The sequence below is a fragment of the Melozone crissalis genome, unplaced genomic scaffold (assembly GCF_028551555.1).
Source record: "Melozone crissalis strain CALT ecotype California unplaced genomic scaffold, PUWL_Pcris_2 ptg000012l_1, whole genome shotgun sequence".
Taxonomy (NCBI): Eukaryota; Metazoa; Chordata; class Aves; order Passeriformes; family Passerellidae; genus Melozone; species Melozone crissalis.
This window is the reverse complement of record NW_026535790.1, coordinates 2383656-2406425: the sequence shown is the minus strand read 5'-3', so window position 1 is coordinate 2406425 and position 22770 is coordinate 2383656. Positions and strand designations below refer to the sequence as shown.

Genomic DNA, 22770 nt, shown 5'->3' with positions numbered 1-22770 from the left:
CAAATCCCATCACAGCTGCCTGTCCGGAGCTACAAGTGTCCCTTCAAATGCTCCTTCTTAAGTCAAACACCCACATGAAGGCTGCAGAAAATCAACTGAGCTGTCAAGTGAAAACAGAACTCACCAGGTGACCTAGAGGTCTCAGAAATAAAAACAAGATCAATATTTGCTGAGATTTGTAGCAGGTTTGTGCCTGAAAACAACAGCTGGGACATGGCTTCTCTTTCCTTGACCAGTGCTCCCGGTGATGCCTGGGTTAGTGTGTCACTGCTCTCCCCTGTGTTCTCAAGCTGTGCCCTTGTTCTCATTCCCTCATGGCTTCGGGGATGCAGAGGTTGAAATTCCTCTTCATGCACTCTTGGCACCAGTGGAAAAGCAGCTGCAGTCCTGCCCATGCATTGCTCATACTTACAGCTTAAACATTGCCTTCTACTCAAAAGAACAAAGATAAAATGTCAGGAATTCACAGTTTTTATTCTCTTCCTTATGCCCACCCATCTTCCCCTGCCATCGACGTCAATGACTCAAAGTCCTCATCATACAGTAGCCTTTGCCAGCGCGGCACTCAAAGGGTTAACAAACCACGGCTTCTTGGACAGATAAGACATAAGCTCATTCACCAGTAGGAACACGTGGACAGTTGGGTTGTGGATCACCTTAGGGCTTCCTGTAGCGATTCTTTGGGGTTTCGCCACAGCCAGTGACGTCGCAGGAGAGGACATTGGGCTTCTTCCCCAAGCCGATGCTTCCCAAGAGATCGGGAAGCTCACGGGTGATGGCCTTCTCGATCTTCTCTAGGAAACACCCTCCCATGTAGGAACACTGCTGAGATAGCAGCTTAAAACTGGTGATGGGATTGATGCCAAAGAAGTCCTTGTAAGCCTCGCGGTTGGGGAGGTCAAATTTGCTGACATTGGTCTTTGCCAGAATGGATTTAAAGATATAGAACCTGTCAGGATCTTCCACAATGTCCCTGAACACCAGTTCTCCATCGCTAAAGAAGGTCATTTTGTCCTTGTAGGTCTGGAGATAGCGATCGACCAGCAGGGCGTGGATGCGCACCCGGATGGCATGCTGGCGGATGAAGGCAATCTTGTTCTCCATCCTGTTCTCAATCACCTGGTTGAGATCTTCCAGGAGCGATATCTCTTCTTTGAGGAACAGGTCTCTGTGGGTTTCTGGATGGTAGTCATGGGGCCAGAAGGAGCTAACGTACACCCTGGGCGGCTCTGTGACGTTGATGAGAGGAGCCAAGCTCCAGAACAAGGCACCATAGACTCTCATCAGCTCCTGGGTAGCCAGGCTGTCAGCTTTGTTCAGGATGATTCGGATCTGAGACTCGCGGCCCTTCAGCTGACGAAACAGCATCTCCAGCTCCAAGCCCACATCCAGCTTCGTGGGGTCAAAGACAACAAAGATGAGATCGGCTCTGTCGATGAACCACTGGCACACGTCGTTGAATGGGTAACCTTGAGGAGAGGAAACAGAGAAATCCAATGCAGGATGAGTCCCTTCATCAAGGGATTGATAAACTGTGAGTCTGCTGTGCCTCAGTCGCCATTTGGCTGCATGGGTTGTGAGGCCCAGCAGACTTCCCCTGTAGCCTAGAGCCTCTTTCTCACATGCTAAAAACATTTTGGAGCTTCTTGGCACAAAAAGCCATCCATGAGTGTCTGGGCCTGTGACTGCCTGTCTCTCTCACTCTTATCTCCAGACCCTCCTCCTCCCTGCTCCTGACCACGGGTTCCTGATGTTCCTGTGAGCAGATACTGAATCACAGGATCAGAGAATCCTTATGGTTGGGAAGGTCCTCTAAGATCATTGAGTCCAGCCATTCCTCCAGCACTGCCATGGCCACCAGTAAACCATGTCCCCAAGTGCCACATCCATACATCTTTTAAATCCCCCCAAGGGATGGTGACTCCACCACTGTCCTGGGCAGACTGTGCTGTGTCAGGACTCCATTGTGCTTTAGCCACCTTTGTCACCTCAGATCATCATAGCATCTTTTCTGGGGTCCCTTAGATGAACCCAGTGAACCCCTACCTCTTTCTTGCTGCTTGCGGTTTTCAATGATGCCCGGCGTGTCCACGAAGGTGACTCGCTCCAGCAGTTTGTGGGGGACCTCAATGCCTATCAGCTTCTCCAAGAAGTTCTGCCCAAACTTCTCCAGGGGCGAGAAGGAGCGGGCGCTGTCAGCAGCCATCACAATGCCCTCGATGGTCTTCAGCTTGGGGCCGTGCATGATGACAGTGAACTCGGAGGTGGTGGGTTCTGCCCCTGCACAGCAACGAGAGGAGCAGCAGTGGCATGAAATCCATGCCAGGCTATGGACACAACAGGGCTGGCCTGAGACTGGGAGCATGGAGAGCATTGCATGCTTCTCAAGAGATTCAGGGGCAAGGCAAACAGCATGAAATTCCTGCCCTGACTTCTTGGGAAGATGTCATGGGGTTGTTTTCTGTGGGGACTGGTTTCTCTGGAAGTGGCCTGACTGCACAAGGTGTCATGGAGAACCATCTCCTGGGAGCTCTCATTACCACAGCACTGATCTGGCCATGGACATTTGCTCTTAGCTGTGAGATGACATCCGTGGGAGCAGGGAGGGAGGAAGGGAATGACATTTCTCCTGGGAGGGTGAATTAGCTGGCTGCACGTGAGGAGGGATGGGGAGAAGAGAAAGCCCTTTTGAGCTGCCCTTTTGACATCACTGCTGCTCACGGGTTTGGTGTTGGGAGCTGTGAGCCCTGTGCTGCAGGATGAGGATGTTGTGGGAGAGATGCTCCTCCACCCTTGCAAGGGTGGACAGGCTGTGATGGGGAACCTCTCCCTCCATGGCACCACAGCCAGGTGTCATGGAGCAGATCCCAACCTCCCGGCTGTAAGGAGGGATTGAAGACACACGGCTGGGAATTGCTGACTGCAGGAATGTAGAAATGCAGGTGTCAGCACCCCCTTGGCAAAGCAGTGAGTGTGGTACCTGTGTAGAGCTGGTAGGGAGTGTTGTCCAGCCCCAGGAGGTAGTTTATCATGGAAGATTTGCCGACGCTCCACGGTCCCAGGAATAGCACCATAGGCTTGGAAGTGATCTCCCCATCTGCGGAGAGGGGAAATAACAAGAGGAAGTGAAGGAACAATAGCCGTCGCCGCCGTGCGATGAACTCGCGGCCGTAACGAGCATCCCATGTGAGCGGCGCGGTGCCGCTGCCGGGGGATCAGCCGCCCTGGGGCCGCCAGCAGCCATTCGCCAGCCAAGGCAGCGGGACGGGCCCGTGCTCTGCGGCAGAGCCCCCCTCGAGCTTTAGCCCTTCTTCGACTACGGAGGGTGTTTAAAGCCTTGTCTCGGTTTGTTTCAGGTTTAGCCGGGTGAGCGCGGGGCTGGCTGCGGGCTGGGGGTGTTGTTTGAAGGCGGCCGCCGCAAAGCACGGGCCGTGCCGAGGAGGAGGGGGCCGTGCCGGGCCCCGTGCGCAGGGAGCTGCCGTGGGCTCCGGAGCAGCGGCGCAGGGCTTGGGAAGCGCGGTGCGAGCCTCGAGCCACCTGCCTGCAAGCCTTTCCACCATGCCCTCGCTGGGATCTACCCCCGGGCCGTGCTTTCGGACCCTCCGGCCGAGCAGGAGGTCACTGCCTGGGTGTGATGCTCCAGCTGGATGTGGGGAGGTCAAACAGCCCCGCTTTGGGCTTGGGGAAAGGCAAAAGGAGAGTGAGCTGTAGTCTCCATCCTGTGTTTTTCAAGTCACACAGTTTTCTCCATGAGGATGGTGACCTGTCCCCGTGCCATGCCATCAGTCCAGGAGCACAGAGGTCCCTGGACACACGCAGCCAGCGCCCCCAGGAGCAATCCCTGCTCAAACAGAACTCATGCAATCAGCTTGTGACCACACTGCTCAACCCCCCAGCCCCCAGGAGCCCAGGTAGGCAGCCGGTGGAGCCAGAGGAGCCCAGGGCCTGTGCCAGCCCTCAAGCTGTGCCCAGGACACACGGGAGCCTGTGACTTTGAAGCAGGACAAGAATAAACAGGACGAGAATGGAAGTAAAGCTGGGTGAGTTCCCGTTGGTGAAAACCAACCCCATCCTATGCTCAGGGGGGGAGAGGGTGCATCCTGTTGTTGCTAGCAGGAGTTCAGCCAGGGGATGGATGACACCAGACGAGCTGGGAGCTGCTATCTCAGCTGGAGCAGGGCCTTTCCCCATGGCCCAAGGCAAGGAGATGCCCTGATCAAACTGTGCTGCCCTCAGCACCTTCTCTTCATCTCCATGCCTAAGGCAGAATTATCTTCCATGAGGCAGATGAGAGCCCCTGGTGCCCCATGGCTGCCACCATGAAGGAGCCAGCAGCGTTCCAGCAGGCCAGGGATCCATCTCCAAGGTGGGGGAAACCACAAAGCCCCCGTGGTGCTGAGCTCCTGCCCTGAGGGTGCTGGAGGGCACTGCATGGCAGCTTCACACTGAACCCATCTGGCTCATGGGAGCAGGATCTGGGGACAACATTCCAACCTGCTCCTGCCGTACCTGCCCATCACAGGCTCACTGTGTCACCTCTGGGGAAGGGAATGGGCTGGGACATCTCTCCATGAGGCACTGCTGCATCCATACAGCTCAGCCCTCCTTCACAAAGCAGCACCTCTGAAGCAGGGGATGCATGGCTCTTCCTGCACCCTACTCCCTCCCTGGCAGCTGCAGGAATCCAGCCTTGTCTTCTCACATGGGACCAAAACAAGTGTTGAAACCTTGGCCTCTCATTATTAATCATTCCTCTGCCGCTCTGTCGCCGCTGCTCTGCTCTCTTGCCAGCTTTAATTAGGTTAGGATGGTTGTTATTATTACCATTATCCCTGTGATGTTGTGCCAGAGGTTTGGGGTGGGTCCCTGTGTGCTCTTTCATAACACAGCCCTGGCCAGGTGTGACTGTGTGAATGTGGGCACCTGTGAGCTCCGGCTTTGCTGCAGGGAGCCAAGGTGGGCACAGCCCCCCTGGCTGGTCACCCACAGCCCCTCGGGCAGCTCTGTGCCCCCCATGGGCTGTGTGGGCAGTGCCAGGCACTGCAACTCTGCAGGCAGTGCAGGAGCTGCGAGGATGTGAGGCCGGGCATGGATTCCCTGGGAGAGAAGGAGCATCTCCCAGCCGGGAGGGTGCTGGCCTGGCATCTGTCCCTGCTGCGTCCCCGTGTCTGTCAGCAGCAGTTCGGGTCAGCCTGACGGCCCGGACAGCAGAAAGGAGCCGGGCTCGCTGCCGGCCGGGCGGGGATGGCGCAGCTCCGTCACAGCGGCTCTCTCCAGCCACCCTGTGGCTGCTCGCTCTCAGCTCAAGCTCAGACGAGCCTCAAGCTCATCCCTCCGCAGAGCCTGGGTCTGCTTGGGCTGCTCAGCTCTGGGCATAGGAGCAGTTCGGCTGTCCAAGTAGTTTTCTTTCCTAGAGCAGTGGCTTTCTGTGAGGTTTTCCCGTGTGGCAGTGCCAGGCTGCCCTTGGTTGGAAGCACTGCTGCTCTGGGATGGAGAAGAGACAGTTCTAGGGAGAACTTAGAGCCCCTTCCAGTGGCTAAAGGAGATCCAAGAGAGCTGGAGAGACTTTGGATGAGGGTCTAGGGTGACAAGGCACAGGGAAATGGCCTCACACTGAGAAAGGGCAGGGTTCAATGGGATTTAGGAAGAAATTCTTCCCTGTGAGGGTGGGGAGGCCCTGGCTTAGGGTGCCCAGAGCAGCTGTGGCTGCCCCTGGATCCCTGGAAGTGTCCAAGGCCAGGCTGGATGGGTCTTAGAGCAGCCTGGAAAAGTGGAATGTGTCCCTGTCCATGGCAGGGGGTGGAACTGGGTGGGCTTTAAGGTCCTTTCCAACCCAAATCATTCCATAATTCTATGATTAATCCTGGGCAAGGCTTTGTCTCCCCTTGTCCTCAAGCCCAGTAGATGTGCCTGGTGTGGCCTCTCCCTCAAGTGCAAGTCTGTCCTGAGGATGCTGAGCAAAGCAGAGGACCCAGCAAAACCTCCTTCCTCTCCTGGTTCCTACTGAGCCACAGGCACCAAGCTCTTCTTTGTCCTCAAAGGGGGGACACTCCCAGCATCACCCACACTTCTGTCCCACCCTGTGCCACAAACACCACCGGCCATGTGCCCATGGCACGGATCCAGCAGCCCTTGGAGGGCACTCCTTGCTCCCAAAGCTTCCAAATCCACAAGCACCCTGACAACACGTGTGCCCACAGCCAGAGGGCCCATCCCACGTGGCTGAGGCAGCCTGTGCCTCCCCGTGTGCCCCCAGGCTGTGCCCACCCTGGCAGCACGCGTGCGAGCGCCTGAGCCCGAGATGAGATAAGGCAGCTATCGGAATATGCTATAAATAGCCCCAGCCCTCTGCACTGCTGCCACACTGGCACTGCAGGGAGCCAGGGGCTCTCCAGGCACTGGCAGGGCTCCGTGTGGCCGTGCCCAAAGGAGCCTGGCTTGGCTGGCTGGGGCAGCGTGGCCGTGGGCAGGACAGCAGGGACACGAGATGGGATTTCCCTGCGGGAACATTGTTCCCGTGGCTGAGCACCAGGCCCAGGGGAAGGGCTGGGTGTTGGCTGGCATTTCTTGGACTGTGTCCCATCTCCTGATCCTCCTGGGGGACCTGGCAGCACACCCTGAGCAGGATAGGCAGGGAGAGGAGCCAGCCTGGGCTTCAGCTGGGCAGGGGCCAGCCCGTGTTACTGGGACAGCTGCTGTGGGATCAGGGGTGGACATTCAGGAAAGTTTCTCACGTAGGAGGGTGAAGGGTGGGAAGAGATCCCCTCTATAGGACGAGCTATCATCTGGGCTCCTCCAGTTCTTGCTGTGGGTGAGGGATCAACCTAAAGGTCCAACACATACAATCATGAAATACTTTGGGTTGGAAAAACCTTCTAAGATGACCAATTCTAAATGTTCCTGCAGCACTGCCAAGGTCACCGCTAACTCACGTCCCCAAGTGCCATATCCAGAGGGCTTTTAAATCCCCCCAGGATTAGGGACCCCCACCACTGCCCTGAGCAGCTGTGCCAGGGTCTGACAGCCCTTTCTCTGAAGAAATTTTCCCAATATTTCCAAGCTTCCTCAGGTGAAATTTGAGGCTATTTCTTCTTGTCATGTCCCTTGTTCCCTGGGACGGTCCCTACCTGGCTCCACCTTCCTGTCAGAGCGCTGAGAATGAGAAGGTCCCTCCTGAGCCTCCCTTTCTCCAGACTGAGAAAGGGAGTCTCGTCTCCCTCTCACAGGGCTACCAGAAACACCTTTGAATGCTGGCCTGAGGAATATTCTGCCTCTTAATCTTAAACCAAGAGGGAAAGGTTTCAGAGCCTGGGCGAGGTGCAGATTGGAGGGAAGGGCGCTGTCGGGATGCACAGTCAGGCTGGGACAAGTGGGGGCTCTGGAGGGGCTGGGGACACTGTCCTGGTGGGGATGGCGGGTATGACCCTGCTCTATGCCTGGGCATTCATTCCCCAGGAGCCCGGGGAAGCCGGGGGGCAGCGCAGAGCAGAGCAGTGCCCCGATCGGTGCCCGGGCATTCCCCAGGAGCCCGGGGAAGCCGGAGAGCGGATGCAAGGCGGAGGCAGTGCCGGCAGCATGCAGGGAGCAGGCGGCGATACCAACCTGTGGCCGAGGAGCCCAGGGTGCGTCCGGGGTAAGCTGTTAGCGAGGGACACGGGGAGAGAGAAAAGGAACCGTGAGTCCGAGGAGGGATGCGACAGCCCGGGAGTGCTCCAGGACAAGGAGGGAACCGATGGCCACATTCCCAGCAGGAGACGAGGAGTTACAGCCTGGGAGCAGCCTGCAGCTCCCAGGACAAGCACTGAACCCCTGTCTGCCCTGCGGGGCGGGGATGTGGTTTTGCATCCCCAGCTCCTGCTCTGCGGGGTTGGTGCCTTCCCTGGCATCACCCACCGAGCACACGGAGCCCAGCAAGCCAGGGTTAGACAGCCACCGACCCAGCAATGTCCTGACAACCCCAGTGACAGGGTCACCCGGGCCCAGCCCCTGTGGCTGGTGATGGCATCTGGGAGGTCGTTCTCTACACAGGGACACTTGCTAATTAGCATACATCAGTAATTAAGGTCACCAGCATGCACCAACACCCGGTGTGACCTCACAGCAAGCTTTCCATGGCTGGACTGGGAGAATGCCTCACCCTCAGCTAGGTATAGTCCCTCCAAGCACGGAGTTGGACCCAGGCAGAGCACGTCTGCATCCACGTGGGATGGCAGAGCAGGGAGGCGGGAGGGTGGCAGGCAGGGAGAAGGAAATGGCATCTGCCAGGCTGAAGCAGAGGGTGTGTGGGAGCTTTCTGAGATGCACCCTGACAAGTCAGAATTGATGGTGACAGCCACAGCTCCCACAGGACTCCATGGGAGTTCTCACACGTTGTGGGGAGCAGAGGAGCTCTTTGGATTACACTGCAGTGAGAGGAGCTGATGGGAAGGGAGACAAAATGGAAGGCTGCCACGTAATGGAGGGGCCAGGGTGCTTGCCATGGCACCCCTCTATATTGGTTTACACCTCCAAAGGTCACACATATTCCATGACAGGCCTGCCCCAAAGCTCCCCCAGCTGTCCTGCTCCTGCCAGCCAGCTGAGCCGGCAGCTCTGTGCCCTCCAGCCTCCCCCCACCACGGAGAGGGGGCACAGGGGGAGCTGGGAGCGCCTCCCAGCCTGCAGGGACAGCACTGATGGGATGAACCCGCTCAGGACACGGGCACTGTGCAGAGAAAGTGTTGAGAAGGCTCCCTGAGCTCCACCGTGTCCTCACCTGCCCTCCAAGGTCAAGAGAGTTCCCTGGGCCAACCCTGTAACTAATGTGCAGGTTTCTCTGATTACACTGCTAATGAGGGCTGGGGAAGGCTGGATCTGTGGGTATGAAAGGCAAACTGCTGAGCTGGAGGTTTCTAGAGAGGGCTGTGCGTGCCAGGATATGGCTGGGCTGTCACAGATCATTCAAGAAGTTTGGTGTCCGTACAAATTTTTTGGAGGGGAGCATGGCCAGGGTGTCTCACAGCTGAGACAAGGACTGGAGGCAGTGCAGCATCCCTGTGCCCTTCCCTGTGGGTCACCAGCTGCAGGGTCACAGCACTGTGAGGGTGCCCTGTAGGACACAGCAGGGTGTGCTGGGACCTGACCTGGGGACTGTCATCCTGAGGGGTGGCTGCTCCTCACAGTGAGGTGGGACAGATCATGGAGTGTTGAGGGGAGGCCAGGAGGAACACCAGGACCTGCTGTCCAAGGTGAGTCCTGCTCAGGAGCTGGATTTGAGAGAGGCTGGGAAAACACCAGGGTCAATGGTGAACCTCAGCAGCTGAGAACGCCAGCAGCAGCCTGGGGAACACTTAAACACCTGTTTCCTCACAAAAGGGGAGCAGGGAAATGGCTGCTTGGGCATGGGATGGATTAAGGGTAGGGTAGGGCATCCTGAGGGCTGGAAATTGTGGCTGGGGGCTGCATCCTCTGCCTGTGAACAGCAAAGGGGGGTTAGAGCCCACCAGCTGCCCCTGTAACCCCAAACATCCTCCTGAACTGTGTCCCAGGCTGAACTGACAGAAAACACCACAGACCAGAGCAGCTTGGAGAAGAAGTTGGGGTGTTGCCAGGGGACAGGCCAGCAGACGTGGGGTGACAATCAGGACATGTTGTGAACCTCAATTACCCTCCCACAGGGTAACTTCCCTGTGTTCCTCACTGCCTGTATGCTGGAGATGGCCTGGCTGGGTAGGGAGATGTCCAAGCCTGCTTAGACAATGTCTGACCCAGACTCAGGAGTTGCAGGAGGGATGCCTGGAAAGCAGGAAGGATGCCTGGAAAGCCAGAGTTCTGCTCCACAGGGATGTGCCCCAGCTGAGTGAGGGCACCTGGTGTGACCTCACAGCACCTGTGTGCTGGTGGAGCAAGGCCAGCTGTAAAAGAAAGATCTGTGGAGAGGGTGCATCCCAGAGTGCATCCCAGTCCTGCCTCAACAGAAGGGAGGGCATGGCTCCAGGAGGATGGGCCTGGACACCTGGGGAGGCAGGCAGAGCTGCAGGACAAGGAGGACAACTTCAGGGCCTTGGCAGGAGGGTGACATGGGCACAAAGTCCTGAGACGCTGGCAGCAGGGACTCCAGCAGCCCCTGGATACTCAGGAGAGAGCTGGCCCTGGCTCCTGTGCTTGAATAGATACTCAGAGGAGAATTATTGCAGTGAACAAGGAAATCAGACTTGGGTTTGAGCCATCTGTGCTTGGAAAATGAGGCTTCTGGTGTTTCTTGGGTCACAAGAACATCCTGTATCTTGTGAGCATCTTGGGACAGGGTTGCACTTTCCTCTTGTGGAGGGACACATGTGTGACCTGGCTCAGCCCACACCATGCCAGGGGCCACAGGGACCTGCTCACCCCATCCATTGTGTCTGAGATTGCCAAGGGCTGGAAACTCCAACTCTCAGCATGAGTGAAGGCTGTAGAGCTTGAGGAACACCCTGCCCACATGGCTGTGTCCTGTACCCAGCAGGAAGGATGCCAGCTCCTGCCACCCCCAGGAAGCTCATCCCCAGCCTTGAGAGGTCCTGAGCTTCCTTGCCAAGCCTGTTTCATTGGGCCATGATCTCTGCTTGGCAGGGGTACAGGGCATTGATGCTGAGCAGGTGGGAGACCCGAGGCAGGCAGGGCTCAGTGCTCAGCCCACACAGATGGCCCTGACAGCAGATGGGCTGAGGCAGAGGCAGGAATTCCTGCTGCTGGGTTCACTAGGGCATGGCCTCTAAGCCCAGCGTGTTCATGGACTCCCTGGGAAGCTGCAAAGGACGACACACAGTCCAAGGCTGCCATGATCTGCTCTCTGTGCTGTTATCTGCCCATGGTCTGCTCTCTGTGCTGTTATCTGCATCCCAAGGACCTGCTGGTGCTGGAGACCCCAGTGCCCGTGGCATTACCTGTGATCTCGTGCTGCCTCAGCTCGTTGTATCTGTAGGAGTGCTCCAGGGGCTTGATGGAGGAGTGGTAGATCTTCCTCAGCCGCTGCAATACTCCTGGGGGGCAAAGCATGGGGGCAGGTGAGAGGCAAGCCCCACCAGGCTGGGTGAGACCCTCCTGGGGCCATGCAGGTCCCAAGAGTGGCCCAGTCATGGATCAAGGGACTTGGCTTACAGCTGAAATATTGGCCAAACTGATCCCAGCCACACATTTTGCCCAGAGGAGTTGTGGCTGCCCCTGAATCCCTGGAAGTGTCCAAGGCCAGGTTGGACGGGGCTGGGAGCAGCCTGGTCTGTGGAAAATGTCCTACTCATGGCAGAAGGGTGGGATGAGATGGTCTTCACCATCTCTCCCAACCCAAACTGTTCTAGGATTTTGATGCTTCTCCCCTGCTAATGTTTCCCACTGGGCACTGTCCCCATCTGCTCCCAGCAGCTGATGGGAGGAGCACCTTTCCTCAGTGCTGTTTAGCACTCAACACCCACAGTCCCAAAAAGCCCTCCACCATGGTGCCAGGGCCCCCTGGCATGGCCCCAGAGCTGCTTGTTAGAAAAGAGGAGGAGCTTTCTCCGCAGTATCTCTTATCACTGCCTTTCCAGCCCAAACTGCCAGTGGGGCCAGCAGAAGCAACCCTTAGAGCAGCAAAACCCAGTATATAATTGGAATAAAAATCCCAACCCTTTGTCACAAGTTGCTCCAGGTTTCTTTGAGCAGGGATGTGCCTGATTCACTGTCTGCATCTTCCAGCTTCCATACCCTCCTAATTCTTGTATGCCCTCAGTGATGTCCTTAAAATACCTAAAATATGTTAACCCAAGAGCAGCCAAAGGGCTGTTAATGAAGATCTGGCATTACTAGACCTACAAGAAGCAAGGTTAAAATCAAAACGCAAGAGAAGGAAAATCCTGTCCATGGCCTTAGTGCAGGGCATGCGCGGCCTCCTCACCTGAGACATCATCGGCAGGTTTCTCCTCATTGAGCTTCAGGGTGTTCTCCAAGTGGGACCGGTCGCGCTTGGTCGGCTCGCTGGCATCTTCAACCTCTTCTGGAGGAGAAAACAAGGAGACCTGTTACTGCTGGAGTGGGAACCCACCCAGGAGCTCACACAAGCGACTGCCAGGGAGAGGGCACGGGGAGCACACACACCCCGAGCCTGCGGGCACGCCATGCCCACGGCAGCCACTGTCGGGATGCCCCGCGCTCTCCCTTTAGCACAGGCTCCTGGAGGCTGCCAGGGCTCTGCCTGCTGGGGGAAGCGTCATGGGCAACTGCTTGGCTCCGAGGAGGGGCTGGCTGCTCGTGGGGAATGCGAAGGATGTGCCTGGAAGGGGCTCCCGGGGCTGGGATGTAGCACGAGCATGCAGCAGCTGCTGCCCAGCGGGGCCCTGGTGCTTCCCCCGGCAGCTGCGGCTCCATGGGCTCGGCCCCGGCTGCAGGCTGGGTGCTGCCCACTCCCCCAGAAACCTGCAGGGTCGGCTGGAGACGTGGGGTCCCAGGCTGGGGCTGCCCGTGGCTCTTGGGGGACAGGCCAGCCTGGCCCACCCTTGCCAGTGGGGCTGTTCCCTCCCAGCTCTCCCACCTCTGTCCCCGTGTTCCCCTGCCCTCTGCACAGCGCCCTGTCCCTCATGGCTCCGTGCCAGGCATGAGCAGCATGAGGCAGCTGCCTCCACTGGGGAAGGCACCCCCCTGCCCCCAAAACAGGGAAACAATGGTGGCCTTGCCATGGAGGTGCTGGCACACCAGGAACTTCCAGGAGCTTTTTGGGGTTGGACTGTAGCAGGGGTTTGGGGACAGCAGGATCAAGCAGGGCGCCACTAAGCCCTGAGACTGTGTTGAGCATCTACTGAGTGTTGGGCTGAGGAAAACCTTTTGACCTGCCAAGTGAAGACACAGAGACCAAACTGGATTTGTCTTTTGGGTAAAATGGGAGGCTTTTTGAGCTGGGACATTACAGATGAAAACAACAAAAATACTAATCTGGGTCCAAAGGTCGCTGCCCAACCTGTGGGCCAAAGTCTACAAATAATTCTAGGAAATTGTGGTGGAGGGTGTCCCTTTCCCCTAGTTAGCCTTTCACTGATTGAGCAGGGCTGGTGCCTCAGCAGCTCATTGGCCTGGATTAGTTCTTCACACCTTCCCTACGAGCCAAGAACTGGTGGAGATGAGCCCCACAATCCTGGGAGCTCCACAATCCCAGAAGCATCCTGCCCCTGCACAAGCCAAGGGCCTGGGTGATGGATAAAGAGTCTTTAAGAGATCTGCGAATGCTGAAAGGGGCCTGGAGGTTAAACACTTAATCCATGTCCACATCCCTGAGGAGAAATCATGGACTTGGAGTGGCGAGAGGGGAGCATCAGTCAGTGCTGGCACCGCTGCGATGAGTGCCCGCGTGTTGGGCATCCTCGCTGCCCACGCCGGGCGCTGTTAGGGCAGGCGGGGAAGCAGAAGCGTTAGGAGAGGGCCATGCACTAGGGCAGGTTTAACGTGCCAAGCTCAGCTCCGCCGGGTTGATGGGAGGTCACTCCTGCTGCCACAGCACACCCACAAGAAAAGACTCCAACCTATCTGGCTGTGCTGGGTCTCGGTGGTGCTGGGGCCCTCTGTTCCTGCCAGTGGGGTCTGGTCTGCAGGGGGGTCTGCTGCTGCTGCTGCTGGGGGGTTTTCTGCCACTGCAGGGGGGTCTGCTGCTGCTGGAGGGTCTTCCTCTGCTGTTGGTGGGTCTTCTGTTACTGGTGGGTCTTCTTTTGCTGGTGGATCTTCCACCATTGGTGTGTTTTCCACTGCTGCTGGTGGGTCTTCTGCTGCTGGTGGGTCTTCTGCTGCATCCCCACAGGGTGGGTGATGGCAGCTGGCAGGGCCATCCCTGGCTTCTCCTGTGCCAGCAGCTGCTGGTTTGCTGTGGTTCTTTTTGTTGGAAGTGTCAGCTTCTTCCTTGTCATTCTCTCCAGATTCATTCTCTGGCCTGTCGCCATCTTCGTCAGATTCTTTCTCCTCAGACTCTCCCTCTTCAGACTCTTCCTTGTCTCCATCTACCTCAGACTCCTCGTGTTCACCTTCCTCAGACTCTCCTTGCTCATCATCGTCCTCTGAGCTCTGCTCATCCCTTTCCTCCTCTCCCTCAGGAGCAGATGCTTCTCTTGGCTCCTCTGTTTGCTCTTCCCCTGGCTGCCCTTCCTCCTCAGAGCCTCCTTTCTCTGTGCCGGGCTCCTCATCCTCCTGGGCATGGATGTCCTCTTGTGTGCCAGGTCCATGGTTCCCTCCACGATGAGCTGCCACAGATTCCTCCCCTGAGCTCTGTTCTTCCTGGCCCTGCTCCTTGCTGCTCTCCTCTGTCTGGCTGTCCCCTGGCCCCAGGCCCCTCCTCAGGCCGCCCGCCGGCTCTTCCTCCCCCTCTCCGTGTCCCTCCTCGGTGACACCAGGCACGGAGGCACTGGCAGTGCCACTGTCTTGCTCCTCCTCGGGGCTGCCATCGTGTGCCTTGTCCTGCAGCGGGGGCTCCGTGCCGGGCGGGGGGCTCTGGGCAGCACCATCCCCATGGCCCGTGCCGGGGGCGCGCGGCTCTAAACGATGAGAACAGCTCAGTCAGTCCCCCACCTGCCAGGGCCCTGAGCTGTGGCTGCTACCAAGAGGTTTCAACTCTTCCCTAAGCCTGCTCCAGCTCAATTTTCTGTCCCTGTCACAAGAAGTTGGGTGCAAAGATGTTTGTGGGGACAAAGCGGAGCTGGCAGGGGCTCTATGGCTCCACCAGCCCTGGCTGCCTGGCACCGGGGCTGCCCACCCCAAAGCGCTGCAGGAAGGTGGCAAAGCTGCCCTAAAGATGGGGAAAGGAGTAAAAATGGCAAATTTTGAGGGGCTTGGCAGGTTAAAAGGGTCCTTCCCCAGTCCTGACTCCAGAGAACATCACACCAGCCAAGGTGGGCGGTGAAGTGAGGGGGAGGAGGAGGAGGAAGGGGCTTCCTGGCATGAGGGGCTGCCCAGCATGGGAATCTGCCTAACCCTGGCCACGGGGCTGAGGAGCTATTTATTGTAAGTGTCCCTTCACTAGGAAAGCATGTGCCACGCCGTGCTGCTGCTGGGGACACAATGAGTGTGCTCTGTGGCCCTGGAGAATCCATCCGTATTTTCCATAGGCTCCAACTGCAATTTAACATCAGTCAGCGGGTGCCAAAAATAAAAGATCACGGCTATACTGTCTCTGTTACAAACAGTTGCTGCTAGTCTAAATAATCCCCCCAAACGTCTCATGCCAGGGGAGCGTTTCAGAGGAAAATAATTCCTTTGTACTCCAGCTGGCAAGCAGGAGCCAAGCAGGGAAAAAGGCCACCTCTATCCAGGCTGCAGGAGGCGAGGGGCATGGCCAGTCCTGTGCTCTGGCTCCTGCTCCATGTCCATGCAGGAACCACAGGACTGTGTCCAGCAGGATTTTGCCAAAATTGGAGCTCACTGGGCTTGGCCACAGGGCTGAGCACAGGAGGAGCTGGGCTGGGGTCAGTGTGGGACCCCTCAGCCCAGTTTGCCCTGGGGATGCCAGGGGATGGTTTTACCTCCATGGCTGTGAGCTGGGGTCAGGTCACATTGGGAGGCTCGTGCCATGCCAGCAGCGGGCACTGGCAAGGACAGGCTGCCCCCAGCCTGCCCTCATTGCCTGCGGCTCTTGGTTCCCTGGCACAGCAGAGCTGCAGCCGCTGCCACAGCTCCCACAGCTCCTCACCCTGCCCAAACTGGATGCACAGGTCACCCTTGCTCTGGCCTCGCTGACCTCCCTGTCCTCTGCTGGTGCCCAGCTCAGCTCCCAGATGGAGGGAGATGGCTGTGGGCAACCCCCACACCCCTCCCTTCCACCCTGCTCCTTCAGGTCACCTTCCTGAGGACCCCTGGGACCCTGCAGGAGCCTCTTGAATGGAGATATCTATCTTTGACCTGCAAGCCCTGAGTGGCTGGGTCCAACATGGCCCTGCCTGGCCCTGGTGGCCTGGGAACCAGCCTGAGTCATTAGAGGGTCCCCTCAGCTGATGGGATATTCTCAGTTTGGCCCCAAAATAGCTGGTGACCTGGAGAGCTGGGAGAGGAGTGATGGTCAAAGCAGAGGAGGAGGGCAGGACCAGGCAGAGGAGACCCTGAGAGTCCTCAGGGCTTTGTCTGGGCTCTGTGTGCCCCCTCTGACCCATCACCCACCATGGCCTGGCACAACAGCAGCGCCAGTGCCCACCACGAGCCATCCCTCGAGGAAAAAGGGAAATATCCCCCAGGGCTCAGATGGGGATGTCCCTGCCCCGTGCTGCTCACGGGCTTCATTTCCTGTGACCTTCAAGCTCTGACAGAAAGTCCCTGTCCCCTCTCCACCTCCTTCTCCCTGTTTCCCCTACATGGCCGCCCGATCCAGGGTGAATTGTGCTGACCTGCACATGGTGGCCCGATGAGTGCAAAATGGGCCGAAGGTTACGGGCTTAACACCCTCGGCAGGCTAAAAATACAGCAAGGCAACTGTACGGGGCCCCGGGGCACCGGGAGGAGCAGCCCCCGCGGCCAGCCCCGGGTGACGTCCCCACCTGGGGGCCCCCGTGGGTGTCAAATGACACCGGGGCTCCCCGTGTTCGCACCTTGCATTGTGCCAAGCAGATGGGTGGCATCGGAGAGGAGACCTCGCCCTCTTCCCCTCGGGGACTTGACCTCTCTGTGAGGCTTGAATTGCCCCTGCCGCCCCTTTCTCGTGCTGGGAGTGTTATGAGCTGCCAGGGGACACTTTTTTAGGGGGTGACAGCGGGGATGGAGAGCCCAGGGCACGGTTCTGGGTGGCACAGGGTGCCGAGGCGGGTTTGCACCCGGACCAGCCTGTGGGGAAGGAGGGGATGGCTGAACATCGCGGCGTCCCCTCCATCCCTGCGCGGCATCGAACGGAACAGCAGCGACCTGACGGCAAAACGGGTCCTCCAGGAGGACGGGGAGAAGGGACAGATGGGCACAGGTGGCCCTGGAGGGACTCTCTCCCCCTCCAGCAGAAACCGGAGCCGTGAGCGTGGGGCCGGCGATGGCAGGGCTGCGGGGATGGCTTTTCACACGCCCCCTGCCCTGCCCGGCTCCCCATCCCTGCTTCCCTGGGGGTTTATCCACTGGCTCCTGCAAGTCCTGTGCTCCCCGTGTCCTCCCGGGGGGGTCTTGGTGGGACTTTGTATCCCAAATACCCAACCCTGCCTTTGTTTTGGCAAAGCCCATTAAAACCTCGTGGACACTGACTGGACACAAAGAAGCTGTCAGGGAGTTCCTGGATTTTCCAGCTGGACCTGGTGCAGACCCCTCCTTTCCTGTGAGACCCCTTTTGAGGGTGATGTCCCTTCTCTCCAGGCTCTTCCCTCTTGCTCAGGGCCATCTCCCCAGGGCTCCTCCAGCCCAGCCCTCAGAGCAGGGGGAGCCCAGCCCCAGCTCCACTTGGAGCCAACACCTCCAAAGGGAAGTGTCCCGTGAGGGTTCAAGCAGCCCAGAGGACACAAGCACAAGGATGGGGCTGAGGATGGGGTTGGCTCCCCAGACCTTTGTGCACCCCAAAACCCAGGATGCCCAGACACATCATCACATCCCAGAAGCTTCATGATCCCAAAAATCCAGCATAAAGCGAATATATTCCGGGTTTTCAATGCAGAAGGAAGTGCAGGAAACACTTTTGTCAAACTAACTTGACCTCATCTGTACATAAAAAATTTAAGTTTAGTTTAAAAAAGTTATGAAGTGATTTGATGTCTGTAAATGGTTGAATAGAACAATATTATATTTTTATTAATATATGGTAAAGAAACATCACCAGGAGCTACCAAATGGATTAAAACCAGACTTGGAGCTTTCTGAATAGAGATTAAAATAGGGAATCACTGCTGCAGGGTGTTTCTTGCACTGTCTGCCCACCCTCAAGGTCTGTAAGGGACCCTGAACCCTGCCTTGCAGAAGACACGAAGATGAGGAAGGTGGGAGATGAAGCACCTGCTGCTTCCTGCCTGAGGAGATCTGGGTCCATCAGTGAGCAGAGGGCCAGGACACATCAGGTATTTTGGCACAGGCAGATGTCACTCTGTACATCGAGGAACATCCACCTGTGGTGTCCCTTGCAGCTTGGGGCAGTGCTGGGGGACCCAAGGGACCTGCTGGGCATGGCTGGGGCTGGAAGGGCTCCTTCTTCCAAAGGAGGGGTGTCCAAGAGCTTTCACTGCTCCTGGCCTCCAGCCATGGGAGGCTTCACCAATCCACCCTAGGGCTGTCCCCTGAGGGACATCTGTCCACTCAAGGCCAGACCTCCTGGCTCCCCATCCCTCCTTGGGTCATCCCAAGCATTCCTTGGACTTGCCAGCCTGGATTCTAATGCCTGATGTCCCACAAGATCCCCAAACCGAGGGGAATGAGGGGGCAGACCCTGCCTGGCCATGCTGAGTGGGGGTGCCAGCCCTGGCAGTGACAGCACTGGGGACACCAGCACGTGGTGACACCAGCACATGGACAGGGCCACACAGCTCCGAGCCCTTTTCTGCAGTGTACCCAGAGCTGTGTGACCCCAAGGGTGCCCAACTGGCACCAAGGCCATGCTGGCACTGCCAGCACCCCATCCTGGCTCGGGGTGCCTGTCCAAGCCCCCCCTGCAGCCCCCACCAGCACAGAGCTCAGGGCTCCCTCCAGCAGGCACTGACAAGGGAAATGTCCCCATGAGCTGGAAATAGCTCCGTGGAGCCCTGCACAGCCCCGGGCTGCTGCTATTCCTGCAGAGCTCGGAGAACAGCAATTCCAGAAGCCATCTGGTCACCCTGATCCAGTGGCCAGGCTGGGGTTTCACCAGCTTGGCGAGTGGGACACAGGGGAACATGGCAGGAGTGCTGTCCTTGGGCATGGCACGGCCCTCCCAGCCTGGTGCCACCCCAGGTCTCCTGGCCTTCCTGCCCTGCTGGACGTCACCTACACACTGGGACAAGGATGGCAGATGGAGAGGGTGCCACAGCAGAGCCAACCTGCCTGGCATCTGCCTTGCTCTGCTCAGCCAACACCTTGGGAGTAAGATGGGCACCCACAGGGATCAGGGTCTCCTTGGGGTGAGGCTCCAGGGGTGTGACAGGGATGTAGGTGGCACAAGCACCCAGCACACCCGAAGCACCTCAAGCCCCTTTCTCACACACACCCATTGCAGCGCTGCCCATGGCTGTGCTGGTGCTGGAGGGGGGAACAAGTCCAGAGAGGAGTCCCTGGGACACAGAGGTGCCCACTCTGGGCAGGTTGGTTACTGTGGGGCCATTGGCCTGGGATGGTCAGGGTGAGGTGTCCCCATGGCTGCTGTGCCCAGGGCCCTGAGCCCACACAAGGTGTCACAGTCCTGCTCCCAAAATGTTCTGGCCTGGGAGGTGGAGCCCACCCTAAAGTGACACATTCCAAGGTGGTGGAGAACACCCCAGGATGCCACGAGAAGGTGGTGCTGGAGCTCACCCTGAGGTGACACCTTCCAGGATGAGGCAGGACAGGGACTCCCAGGAGCTGAGGCTGGCACAGACCCCTCTGCTGTCACCAGGAGGGGTCTGTGCCAGCCCTGCAGTGCCTTGCAGGAGGACACCACTGTGCCAGGGCTTTCCCCAAGTCCTCTCTCAGCTCAGAGGTGGTGATGGCACAGCCTGGAATTGCCCTCCCACTCAAACCCATGGTGGCTGCAGAGCCAAGGGATGCCCAGGGCAAAGTGTGTGGGCACTGCGCTGTGGCCCATTGCTGGTGGCCACAGGGGCCACCCAGCCTGGAAGGGATGGCTGGGCTGGGCTCTGCCTGAGGGCAGGAGCAGATGGTGAATTGGGTGACTGCCCTCACCATGAGCCACTGCCCAGCCCCACATGCCCACATGGGTGGGTGCTGGTCCCTGCCAGGCTCCAGCAACCCCGGGGAGCTTTGCCAGCCCCAGCCACGTGTGCAATGAGCTGCCTCAGTGGGGGCTGTAAGGGCACAGGCACAGGGCAATACCCACGCCAGCCTCTGGGAATGGTGGCAGGGTCCTGGCAGCCCCAGGTGCCACTTAACCCAAGGGACCACACCTTGCTGTGATGTTCCAACAAAGCCCCTGGTTCTCCACTGGACTTTCACCCCTTCTCTTCCCATGGGCACCTGCAGCCCCACAGCCCTGTGGGATCCCCACAGGCACCAACAGGGATTGAATGGGAAAAGTTGTCCCAAAAATGGAAAAAAATCCCCTCCAAACCACTTCCTTCACCCCAAAGGAGCCGGGTCTGAGAGTTCAGCTTGGTGCCAAAGGAAAAGCAGAACTCATCCTGCAAATCCCACTGCTCTCTGAGGAGCAGAAGCATAGGCAGGAGACATGCCAGTGCTTAGAGCTTTTTTGGAAACCTACAGCACTGGCGTGAAATATGTGACCCTCAATAAACAGGTGACCCTCAATAAACCCCCAATAAACTTGGGGGACCCCTCAGAGCTGGTCCTGGGGCTGCCAGACCCCCATGTGCTTCCTGGCCCCAGAGCCTCCTTTGGGATGGGGTATCCCAGTGCTGTGTCATGCCAGCCTCAGCCAAACCCAGACATGGGCTGGTGGTCACCCACCATGGAGACAAGCTCCTGATGTCCCACCAGGCCAGCAGCCCCGCTTGGAGCGGCACCAGCCACCATCCATGCCCACAGAACACCTTCCCAACCCCCCTGCACACACTGCACCCGCGGCCCCACGGAGGTCACCCCACCTCTGTCGGGGTGTGTCGCCGGCCCCCAAACCCATTCATTGCCGAGAAGGGCCCAAGATGCCCTTAAAAGGCCAAAACTCGGCGGGGCCGGGGGTGCCGGGCGCTGGCAGCGGCAGCTGCGGTGCCCGCGCGGGGCCGCGGCGGTGCCCGGGGGGGTGCCGGGCTCAGTGTCCCCTTACACGGCTGTTTCCATTCTTAGCAGCCCCGCTCCCGGCTGCGCGGCCGCCGGAGCGCGGCCAGGCACAGAACCAGCCCAAATTAACTCAAGGGCAAGCAAGGGTACCAGCGATGCCGCGCCGCCCCGGGGACACCCGGCCGGGCAGCGCCGTGAGGAGCGGGGATGGCACAGCCCGGGGAGGGGGATCGGGGTCCTCAGAGACCCCCAACCCCCTCACAGTCCCAAATCAACCACTACGGCAGCCACAGGTGACACTGCCTCAAGGCATGGCAGCGGCAGCGCGGCCCCTGTGCCCAGCGTGGCTCTGTAACAGAGACCCCAATCTGCACCTCCCGCCTTCCCCTCCTCCCCACAGCCCCCCAACACGTTTCCCTGCACGTTTTAGGGTGGCTCTGCGGCCTTGGAAAAGCTGCCGGGGAGCCCGGCCCGCTGTGCCCCTGCCACCCTGTCCTGCTCCAGGTCGGGCTCGCTGGGCGCCCCAGAGCCTCTCTCAGTCCCACAGGCACCCACAATTCTGTCTGCAACCCAACAGGACCCCCACAGACTCCACAGACCCACAGGCACCTACAGCCCTACAGGCACCCAGAGTCCCAGAGGTGCTCACAGCCCCACAGGCACCCCCTGCCCCACAGGCACCTACAGCCCCTGGACACCCACGGCCCCATGGGCACCTGCAGCCCTACAGGGACCCCACAGCCCCTTGGGGTTCCCACAGCCCTGCAGGACCCCACAGCCCCACAGGCACCCGCAGCCCCATGGGGACACCCAGCTCTGTGGGGACCCCCAGCCCCATAGGGACCTGCCAACCCTGAGGGGTTACCACAGCCCCAAGGGCACCCCCAGCCCCACGGGGACCCCGTAAGCCCAGGCACCCAGAGGCACCCACAGAGTCCCCACAGCCCCAAGGGCACTCCCAGCCCCACGGGGACCCCATAACCCTGCCAGCCCCCCAGCCCTCGGGCACCCCCAGCCCCCGGGGTGCCCCAGCCCGGTGTGTGGCCGTACCTGCGGTGCCGAGGAGCAGCAGCGAGGCCACGCAGCAGCAGAGCAGGTTGAGGCCCTTCATGGTGGCTGCCAGGAGCTCCCTGCCGCTCGCTGCCTCTATTTATACGGGCGGCGCGGGGCAGGGCCGGCAGCTGCCCGCACAGATGCTGCTGCCGCCGCTCTTCCGCTCCCAGGGGCCCTGGCCATGGGGACAGCGAGGGGACACGGCGCTGGGAATGGCTCCTGTCAGGGATGCCAGGGCACGGGGCACCTCCGGGCGTGGGGATGGCACTGCTTGTTCGGGCCCCTTCCCAGTGAGAGGAGAAGCGGGTGCCTCTCCTCTTTATTTGGGTAAATTCCTGCAGGGCTCCTCTGGACCGTCCCCATGCAGAATCCTGCTCGTGTGGGGTAGCAGAGCTCCTTGGGCTGCCTCAGCTCCTTCTGGGCTTTGTGGACAGGGAGAGCTGAGCACCACCACACTGCAGTGTCCTCATCTGTCCCCAAAGGTGGCTGTCCCCAAGCACTGTGTCCTGGGCTGGTTCGGTGTCCCCTCCAGCCACCACGGGTCACCAACGCCAGGCAATGCCATAGACCCCAAAGGAAACAGGCATGTTCCTGCCACCCTGAAGGTATCCCCACTGTCACTGCACTGGCAGCGTGGCACAGGGCACAATGTCACCAGCACCTGGCACCCTTGCTCGTACAGAGCAGCCTCCCAGTGCTGTCCCCAGAGCCTGGCCACGGCACAGTGGCCCTTGGGCTCCCTCAGTGCAGGAGCCATTCTGGGGGGCCTGTGACCCAGCTTTTCTCAGGAAAGGTGGCAAACAACAGTTCCCCAAGAGTGGGAGCAGGGGAGCCCCTGAACCCGAGATGGGGGGTGGGAAGGGGCAGTGGTGTGGAGCAGGGGGTGATGGCTCAGAGCAGGCAGGAGCCAGCCCTTGGCTGGACACCACGGATGGCCAT

At 59.0% G+C, this 22770-nt stretch overlaps 1 protein-coding gene across 1 annotated transcript; it reads right to left on the bottom strand.

The window, feature by feature from the left end:
* Positions 1–211: 211 nt before the first annotated feature.
* SRL (sarcalumenin) lies at positions 212–21889 on the bottom strand. The gene is made up of 6 exons (XM_054270656.1): positions 21829–21889; positions 11891–11989; positions 10905–11000; positions 2981–3097; positions 2047–2280; positions 212–1469 (listed from the first exon to the last, which is right to left on the bottom strand). The coding sequence occupies exons 1-6, from the start codon at positions 21887–21889 to the stop codon at positions 658–660; spliced, it is 1419 nt and encodes a 472-aa protein (XP_054126631.1). The 3' UTR covers positions 212–657.
* Between the last annotated feature and the right edge of the window lie 881 nt (positions 21890–22770).

Excerpts from the sequence above, each read along its gene's own strand:
- SRL (XM_054270656.1), bottom strand. The coding sequence starts at position 21,889 with ATGAAGGGCCTCAACCTGCTCTGCTGCTGCGTGGCCTCGCTGCTGCTC. Across the intron at positions 3,098-10,904 it reads GAGGCAGCACGAGATCACAG|ATGGGGAGATCACTTCCAAG; the intron begins GTAATGCCACGG and ends CCCTCTCCGCAG. Across the intron at positions 2,281-2,980 it reads TCCCTACCAGCTCTACACAG|GGGCAGAACCCACCACCTCC; the intron begins GTACCACACTCA and ends GTTGCTGTGCAG.